General features: G+C 44.7%; 1 protein-coding gene and 1 long non-coding RNA gene across 7 annotated transcripts in view; both read right to left on the reverse strand.

Annotated features, from left to right (window-relative positions):
- got1 (glutamic-oxaloacetic transaminase 1, soluble) overlaps positions 1–1,401 on the reverse strand; it is a 6,434-nt gene extending 5,033 nt beyond the window's left edge. For both annotated transcript variants that reach the window (XR_006023394.1, XM_042066273.1), the window contains exon 1: positions 1,195–1,401. Coding sequence is in view for 1 of the 2 variants with exons in the window: in XM_042066273.1 (XP_041922207.1) it covers positions 1,195–1,303 (109 nt within the window). In the remaining variant the exon portion in view is untranslated. The remainder of the gene's footprint in view (positions 1–1,194) is intronic.
- Positions 1–10,012, reverse strand: part of LOC121685650 — a 15,045-nt gene extending 5,033 nt beyond the window's left edge. Inside the window, exon 1 of one of the 5 annotated variants that reach the window (XR_006023395.1) lies at positions 9,983–10,012. This is a non-coding gene — a long non-coding RNA (uncharacterized LOC121685650). Of the gene's footprint in view, positions 1–9,727; positions 9,769–9,970 lie in introns of those variants that run through there. The other 4 variants (XR_006023397.1, XR_006023398.1, XR_006023399.1 and 1 more) reach the window with 4 other exon arrangements.
- Between the last annotated feature and the right edge of the window lie 289 nt (positions 10,013–10,301).

Below are 10,301 nucleotides of genomic sequence, written 5' to 3' on the forward strand. Positions count from 1 at the left end.
AAGCAAACATACCCTCACAGACATTTGAACACACACACGGTCACTTAGACCTTGTAGTGATGCACATCTCACCTGCAATCAGTATCTGTTTCTCTCGATCTGACCAGCATGAGGCCTGAAAATGACCAATCAGATGGCTCCCCCAAGCCCTAACAACCAATCATACACACACAGGCTCTCTCTCCCTCCAATCATTTGTGTCAATCAATGCAACTCTTTCTCAATCACTCACACATCCACATCTCTCATCCAAACCCTGGGGTAAGTCATTCGAACTCTAAGATGTAAGAACTACCATGACGTCACACAACTACTGCAAACCAAAAAAAAAAAAAAAATCAACTCGATTTGATGACAAATGGAGCGGGCCTACAGCTACGCACCTGCTGCTGACAATACATTGTACTTATTGGTTTCTTACATGTTTAGGAGTTCTTCTAGACACCTAGCCCACACAGATTTCAGTAGACTTGTGATCGACAACAGAGGTCTTCATCCTCCGCCATGCGAGGCGTTGGCATCCAGCCCAGTGCGCTTCTGGAACCACGGGCGCTCAAGGGCACCAGAGGCCGCGCGGACGCCGCGCAACGGCGCTAATTTTGACGGTGTCTTAATTTGCAAATCAAGAGTAAGCTCCAGTATCACGAACACGCACGAGTTGCTGCACCTGACTCGGTATTTGAGTTTGAAAGAGGATTATTAGTAAACTTATCCGTTTGCCAAGCTCCCCAGTCAAATCCTTAGCAGCAGCGCCACTGTCAATCTACGCTGCCGCTGTTTGCTTGGTTGACGGCGTATCTAACGGGATAGGCTCGGTCGCTGATAAGGTCAAAGCTGAAATTCACACTGGGGGCAGCTCACATCAGTGACACGCGCGGATCTGCGTCACGCGTGGCGAATCGCGGATGAGGTTAACTTGACGGCGCTGGGGCTGTCGCGGGCTCCGCTAGCGGGCTAGCGCTAGCTGGCTGCGCTGAATTTAAAGGGCATCATCACTAACTAGGTTCACTCTATCTTTTGCTTCCACTGAATGTTGGAGCGGTGCACGTGCACTGGCTCGCTACCATGCCACGCTCAATTCGGTGAGTTGTGTTGACAGGCAGGAGAAAGGAGTTCGCTAGCTTACCCACAAGACTGCCAGCGTTAGCCAGGCAGCTAAATTAACATCGAACCAGCACCAGCATCCAAGCTCACCTCCCACTCCGAGGTTCACCTTCCTGGGATCCTTGTCATCACGGAAATCTGCCGATAACTTAAAGACAGCCACAGGGGCGGCTTGCGGGACTTCAGTAAACAGCGACATGACTGCAGAGAACTCACTCCGGGGGAAGGCAGCTATGACAGATCCGAGCTCGCGCTTTCAGTGGATGGAGTAGCAAAGACCTTCACCTTCAAACAGCGTATGTGCGTTAGAGAATGGGCGTAGTCATATGCACCAATGAGAGCACAGAAGTTTGGATTGACACCCATTCAAACCAATTGTACATTAAGGTCAGGGGGCGAACGGGGATTAAAATATCTGTCCAGTCATAAAGCATAAAAATAATTACTGCCAAGGATACGGGCCAATAAGAGAGAGGGGCGGGATATTCACTCTGCTCAATGAAATACCAGCTTCGCATCTCGCCCTCATCTTGAAGGATGGACTGTTGGGGAGAAGTGTCGCGTAGGCCTACAGCCTGAATAAGTGACTTGACAAAAATAAGAACAGAATTACTGAGTGGTTGTCATAAACGCCATATAATGAACAGTTTACCTCGCCAGCATAAAGTCAACACATGCTACAGCAATGTTTTATTTGAAGTGGGATTTTGGCTGCGTTTGGGCTACACCAGCAGGCCTTGATGCACAGTTCTAATTTGCTGCTTATATCCGAGATTTTCTGGACAGCCTGTTTACATCTACGTTTGAGAGTGGCTCATATAATAGGATATCTGTTTACATGGTTCACGAAACGTGTATAACACTCGCGATAGTCAACATGCGTAGGCTACCAGAGGAATGTTGGTCATCGAAATGAAAGCAAACAATCACTGAAAATGCACGAAATAAGCTTGCATCTGGGTATTTCAGTGGCTAGTGCTTTACTTTCGTTTTCACCGTATCTTGAAAAGTCGGTTTTATTTTAAGGCGAAAAAGAAAGTGGAGAGCCTGCCGCCTTTATTTTCCAGCTCCATTTTCATTTTAACCTGTTGAGGAGTCAATTATTTTTTCCTGGTTCCTTCTAGAATTCTACGCAAACAATCTATAGTTTCAGTGTTCCTCATACAGTCTATGGGGGAAATCTCTGAGGGTGTGCCATCATAATGTGGAACTCTCGGTTCGCGAACATTCTAATCACATATTTGTGACCGTACTCCTCAACAGCTTAATTATTACACCGTTCTGCCAGATTGTGGCCATTTATGTGCAAGTTGCGTAGCATATGAATGAGGCCTGAAACCGATCCGAAATATCGGAACCCATGCGTTTTTTCCAGTTAAACACGTCCATTGGAATTGTGCAACATAGGGCCATATTGAGCAAAAAAAATCGGAATTGGGTCACATTTAAGTGACGATTTAAACGTAGCCTCACTTTCACCAGATGCGCCTCATGAGAAAAACTGATAGGGCCCTAATAGTCAATAATTAATCTATAGCCTAATCTCTCTGACACTAGTCTGTACGTTGTGTTTTTGCCATAGCCTACAATTATTATCACAGACGGTGGTGATTAGGTAGATTTGCTCAACCTATCCGAGCTGGAGGAATGACCATGGTAAACGCTCCGCGGTTAAAGGTCTCTCGAGGCTAAACACAGCTTCACAGTTTCAACACTGCAATTGTGTGGCTGGGTGAAAGGTGAAAGACAACATAAACAAAACAAAACACAAGTAAACAAACAAACTGAAAACACAATTTTGCAGGAACACATTTTTTTGTTGTTATTTTGAGATAGCTGAAATCAGTTTTTTTCCCCAGCCAGCCACACAATTGGGTGTTAAAACTGAGACAAAATGCGTTGTCTCTGAACACACAGCGTGTCATTTTAAACACGCCACTTTTCAGAGTGTAGTTATAAAGATCAACATTTCGATTATAGATGCTAAATAATAGTTGTTGAAGAATAGTATACTGGAATAAATAATGTAGAAGGTGCTGTAGGCTAAAGGAGCTGTGATGCTTTATCTAGAGATCTGCGTAACATTACAACATGTGTACAATCGCGTTTACCCACCAGGTGGCGCACGAGCCTCAAGAGAAGGGAGTGCAAGTTGCACGGTGGTGTGTGTGTGTGTGTGTGTGTGTGAGAGAGAGAGAGATAGAGAGAGAGTGTGTGTGTGTGTGAGAGAGAGAGAGAGAGATAGAGAGAGAGTGTGTGTGTGTGTGAGAGAGAGAGAGATAGAGAGAGAGTGTGTGTGTGTGTGTGAGTAAGCAAGTCGCATGATGTGGCATGTGCTCTGTAGGCTTACTGCATGTGGGCATGTGTGATATTAATATATAAGCTACACATTATAGCCCTCATAGCCTACTGTGCTTTTAATATATAACCTACACATTACAGCCCTCATAGCCTACTGTGCTTTTAATATATAAGCTACACATTATAGCCCTCATAGCCTACTGTGCTACTTATATATAAGCTACACATTATAGCCCTCATATAAGCTACACATTATAGCCCTCATATAAGCTACACATTATAGCCATCAAAGCCTACTGTGCTACTTATATATAAGCTACACATTATAGCCCTCATAGCCTACTGTGCTACTTATATAATACACATTATAGCTCTAACTGTGCATAGTTATAATCTACACATTATAGCCCTCATAGCCTACTGTGTGTGTGTGTGTTATTAATATATAAGCTACACATCATAGCTCTGTGTATAGTTATATAAGCTACACATTATAGCCCTCTCGAAATAGTTTGAGAAGGATACGCTTTCACAGAGTGGAGCAGACAGACAGACATACTGTGACAGGAAAATACACCATTAATGTTGTGCTCTGCCATTGAGTTCAGCCTTCATCTGCAGGCTGCAGCCACAGGCCTCTGAGTTCTCTCGGCTCTCGGCACTGATATTGCCAGGCCTGAAGGGGGCGCCAGGCTCCTACCAGCTCTGCACTGTATGAAGTATAACTCTCTGCCTGCTTTCCTTATCTCATAAATGTGTGTGTTTTATGGGATTGTGTGTCAGTGTGTGTGTGTGTGTGTGTGTGTGTGTGTGTGTGAGAGAGAGAGAGAGAGAGAGAGATGCAGGAAAACCTGGTAGCACAGTGGTGAGAGAGTATGCAACTACTGCAGCCAAAGGGTCATAGAAAAAGAGTTTCTGACTTTGACTAAACCCTTTGAGAGAAGAAGCAAAGCCTGTGTGTGTGTGTGTGTGTGTGTTTTTGTGTGCCTGATCCACAATACAGGCATGTCAAGCAGTGTGTGAGAGAGAGAAAGAGAAAAGAGAGAGAGAGAGAGAGAGATAGGTGAGTACCTGCAGGGTTCTACTGTAGATGTGTGTGTGTGTGTGTGTGTTTTTGTGTGCCTGATCCACAATACAGGCATGTCAAGCAGTGTGTGAGAGAGAGAAAGAGAAAAGAGAGAGAGAGAGAGAGAGAGAGAGATAGGTGAGTACCTGCAGGGTTCTACTGTAGATGTGTGTATGTGTGTGTGTGTGTGTGTGTGTCATTCCTGCCCCTCCTGTCAGCAGGGCTATTATAGGATTGTAACAGAGCTGGAGGGCCTGTGTGTGTGTGTATGTGTGTGTGTGTGTGTGTGTGTGTGTATGTGTGTTTGTGTGTGTGTGTGTGTGTGTGTGTGTGTGTGTGTGTGTGTGTGTGAGAGAGAGAGAGAGAGAGAGAGAGAGAGAGAGAGAGAGAGAGAGCTAGAGAGAGAGAAAGTTTCAGCTACGGAAACAACATGATAATGGAACATCTTTAATTTCATATGTGTTTCTGTGTGTGTGTGTGTGTTTGTATGAGTGCACAACACAAATATATACACACAAAGACATCAATAAAGTCAAAGAGAGACAGAAGGAAAGAGGTACTCAAAAACACTTGCACGCATACGCACACACACACACACACACACACACACACACACACACAGAGTCACATTCCAGAGGAGAGTGCTATTGCTAATCATGGGTCACTGATTGTTGCTGATAGAAAGGCCTTTGCAGTTGGACACACACACACACACACGCACACACACACACACACACACACACACACACACACACACACACACACAATACACAATGTCATTTAGAAAAGAGCATCACTATAAAGATACTTATGTACAGTATGTATGGCTTTATATTGCCCTTATCACTGACATGATTCCATTTTCAGTCAACTCAACCACTAGGATCCAGTCATTTGAAGCCCACCTGTGGTATTTTAATGCCAGCGGACATCCTGGGCCCAAAAAGTAAAAGTCCTGCCATCCTAACTAATCCCAGCTCAATATGATATCCCCACGAATCCTAGCTCAGTATTCAATATGATATCCTAACCTATCCCAGTTCAATATGATATCCTAACCTATCCCAGTTCAATATGATATCCTAACCTATCCCAGTTCAATTCACTATTCTAGATGATCCCAGCTCAATTCACTATCGTAAATAATCCCAGCTCAATTCACTCTCTTAGACAATACCAGCTCAATATGATATCCTAACTCAGGTGTTTACAACCAGTGGTCCGTGAGGACCCACTTGTGGTCCGTGAGGAGATTGCTGGTGGTCCCTGACCATGGACTCAGTAATGTAGTTGCAATGTGGGGATCAGTATTTTTATTCAGTGGTGGTCCTGGCGTTAAGCAGGCCCGGAGTGGGTAATCGGGAAAATCGGGAGAATTCACTTTTGGGCCGGGAAAAATATTGGCATTTGTCACGTTAATCTATCTTCTCTTAAAGTTGGCGATACACATTCGCATTCTATGCCTAACACCGCAGCCTCTGCATGGGTTGTTCTCCCCTCCCAAGAAGAGTTAATTGGTTGGGTCCATATAGCCCGTCTTTCCTAAAAAGTTTTCTCTGATACCAGCCGGGCCGGCACTACCGTGGTGATAAGCGTCAGGGAGGATGGATGGTAGAAAGAGGCCATGAGGGACTGAAAAGGCCAGGTAAAAAAGACGAAAAGTATTGGAGGGAAATGCTGCCAAATGTGCCATGCTTCCAATTTTTTTTGAAGAGGACAGACATAAGTGGCAACTGGTAAAGAGAGATAGCCATGATTATAACGGCGTAATTGGGCTAATAACCTACTGGACGTTGTAGCGTTGTCAACCTATTCGCAAGTAACATATTAAATGAATTAAAATATTAGCATTTTGGTATCATCCAAAATGGCTATTCATAGACTTTATGCAAATATTCATAGACTATTATGCAAATATTGATAACAAAACTCAAGCTTGATCTGTGTATGCAGTAGCCTATAGGCCTAAAAACAAAAGTAGCCTGAGCAGCAGATCAGCCAGTCCCCCGCTGAAAATGATGAGCCCGAAATTAACTATGACTATAGGGACAAGTAGAAAGGATAATAGAGTTAACCATATGAATTAAAGTTATTTTATGGAAGTAAAAACAGTAGGCTATGACAGCAGTAGGCTGCATGATCAACCTATATGGCTTGTTTGCTCAGAAGTGGATGTAGTAAAGGAGCAAATCACCAAACAACAACATGATAGCTGACCCATGCAGAAAAAAACATGTAAACAATACAGTAGTTCAATATGCCTCTTAGTGGAATTGTGGGATACATTTCAAATGCTTTATTTCTTCCTTCCTGTTTTTGTTAACTTATCAACCTATCCTTGTGGAATAGTGGAATATTAGCCTATAATAAAAACTACAGGATAGTAAGAGCTGAAATGTTGCCTTATTTATCCAATTTCCACCACCACTAAAAAAATGGGCCGGTCTTGGGCCTGAAACTCCCGGGCTGAAAAGTGGCCCCACTCCGGCCCTGGCGATAAGTAATTAGTCAGAATGGTGAGAAGTGACACATTGCTGTGTGTGCTCAGGGACATCACAACACATTTTTGTGTCAATTTCAACACAGCAATTGTGCGGCTGGGTGAAAGGTTAAAGACAAATTTCAGCTATTTCTGCTACAATTTTAACTTTTTAACCCCCCCCCCCCCAGACAGCCACACAATTTGTCTATCTCCACATAATTGCGGTGTTGAAATTGACACATTGCTGTGTGTGCTCAGGGACATCACAACACATTTTTGTGTCAATTTCAACACAGCAATTGTGCGGCTGGGTGAAAGGTTAAAGACAAATTTCAGCTATTTCTGCTACAATTTTAACTTTTTAACCCCCCCCCCCCCCAGACAGCCACACAATTTGTCTATCTCCACATAATTGCGGTGTTGAAATTGACACAAAATGTGTTGTCCCTGAGCACACACAGCAATGTGTCATTTTAACACATCACTTATTAGAGGGTGGTCTCTGGTTCACAATCAGTTGACTAATGGCAACTCAATTTAGTATCCTAACTAATCACACACACACACACACACACACACACACACACACACACACTAATGGCAACTCAATTTGGTATCCTAACTAATCACACACACACACACACTGCTGTCCAAACTAAACTGCAGCTCAATCTGTTATCTTGGTTTTGTGAAATACCCCCCTGGTTTCTGTGAGCTGGACGAGTGTGTGTGTGTATATGTGTGTGGTGAGCAGGAACAGGTATAGTATCCGCATGCTTGTGTGTGTTCTTGTGTGTATTGGTATGGGTGTGTGTGTGTGGGCGGGCGGTATATGGGCATTGATTTGTGTGGGTATGTTTCTCTGTGTAGATGTGTGTGTGGGGGGGGGGGGCATATTTGTGTGTGTGTGTGTGTGTGTGTGATTGAGGGTGTGTATTTGAGTATGTGTGTGTGTGTGTGTGTGTGTTTATGTGTGTGTGTGTGTGTGTGTGCCTGTATTCCCCTCTGGTGTGATTGATTCTGTGTTTGGTGAAACTCTGACTTCAGCCCCTGCTCTGCCCTCTGGACAATAGCCGGAAGTGGACATGCATGTCTTAGTCTGGAGGCAGCTTTATAAACAAACCCACACACACTCCAGCACACACACCATAAATTACCCACAAGCCCTGAGCATGCCGGCAAGGTCTGTGCCTTACGACAGAGTGTATGTGTGTGTGTGTGTGTGTGTGTGTGTGTGTGTGTGTGTGTGAACGTGTGTCCTTGTGAACTCTGAGTGTTCGCAATTGCAAGAGCTGATCCAAACCATGTTATTTGAGTCTATGAAATTCTATTGTTTTTGTCCTGTCTGGGTACCCTTACTTTATGGGAATGAAGCTCGACCTTGACCTGACCTTGACCCTGGCTTTGACCTCTCCGTGAGATAGTGAAGGACCCTGGGAATGATTCTCTCATTCACACCATAGTGACATTAGTAAGGATTCTGTAATGTCATGTTGAGGCCATAAGGGATTCTGTGATGTCATTTTGAGGTCGTAATGGATTCTGCATCATATTGACATCCCCTGACCAGCAAAGCGGGCAGTAGTGAAGTGTGGAGATCCATGTGAGTGAGTGTGTGTGTGTGTGTGTGTGAAGTGTGGAGATCCATGTGAGTGAGTGTGTGTGTGTGAAGTGTGGAGATCCATTGTCATCCAGTAATCAGCGTGTCGGCCATTAAGTCCTCCAGCAGATTAGCCCTCATTAGTAGGCTGAGGAACATGATGCCTAATTAGCCCCCGAGATCATCAGTACTAATCTAGCCACGCACATTCATATTTCATGAGAACAAGAGCTGTGCTGCTGCAGCACCAAAACATGAGAGGAATACCATCTGCATAACACACACACACACACACACACACACCAAACACTCATGCTCTCTCTTTCTTTTCACAAACACACACACATACATACACACACTCATGCTCACAAACACACACAGACACACACACACACACATACATACACTCATGCTGACACACACACACACAGACACACACAAACACACACACACAATCACACACACTCACTCACTCATACACACTCAGTCACCCCCCCCCCCCCCCACACACACACACACACACACACACACACACACACACACACACTCACACGCACACGCTCATGCTCACACCATACACACTCACTCAAACTAACAAACGCGCGCGCACACATAAACACACACACACACACTCTCATGCTCACACGACACACACTCACTCAAACTAACAAACAAACACAAACAAACAGGTCACAGTGGGGCCCCTGTAAGTCCCTACCTGTAAGGGAAATCTCACGATGATGGGCCAGAGAAGAAGAACCAGCAGAACCCTGCAGGAACCACAAGAACTATCCAGTGCTTAGTTCAGCTCATGGTTCTATGAGATAAGGCTTGTTTGGGTCCACAGAACAGATCTTCTCTCTCATTCCCGTCAGCTGCTCCATGTTTGCTCTCAAGAGTGTGAGCCAGGACAAGAATCAAGGAGGGAAGGATGGAGTTGGGTGAGGTTGTGTGTGTGTGTGTGTGTGTGTGTGTGTGTGTCGGTGTCGGTGTGTGTGTGTGTGTGTGTATGTGTGTATGTGTATGTATGTTTGGGTGTGCATGGGTGTGTATGTGTGTGTGTTTGTGTTGGTGAGTGATGAAAATTTGTTTTGTTTCCATTTAGTTGAGAAAGTTGTTGGACATCCAGTGGTTGTTGAAAGTTGTTGGACATCCAGTACACACACACACACACACACACACACACACACACACATACACACACACACACACACATCAAACACACACACACATACACATCACACACACACACACACACATTATCCACACACACACACACACACACACACACACACACACACATCAAACACACACATATCACACACACACACACACACACACACACACACACACACACACACACACACACACACACACACACATACACGCAAATACACACACACATACATGCAAATACACACACACATACACACACACACACACACACACATACACACATTATCCACCCACACACACAGACTGAGGAGATCAGCTGGCCGCAGTGAGTAACAGTGACAGTTTACGGATAGCGGCTGCTTCACTCTGAAAACAAATTGTCACTTTGATGGAGTCGCCACACTGCTCGCTGGGACAACAGCAGCTCTCTCTCCACGCCATGTTTACAACACACACACGCACACACACACACACACATGCACATGCACACGCACACACACACACACACACACACATGCACACACACACATGCACATACACACAAACACACATGCACATATACACACACACAC

This window comes from Alosa sapidissima, chromosome 16 (assembly GCF_018492685.1).
Source record: "Alosa sapidissima isolate fAloSap1 chromosome 16, fAloSap1.pri, whole genome shotgun sequence".
NCBI lineage: Eukaryota > Metazoa > Chordata > Actinopteri > Clupeiformes > Clupeidae > Alosa > Alosa sapidissima.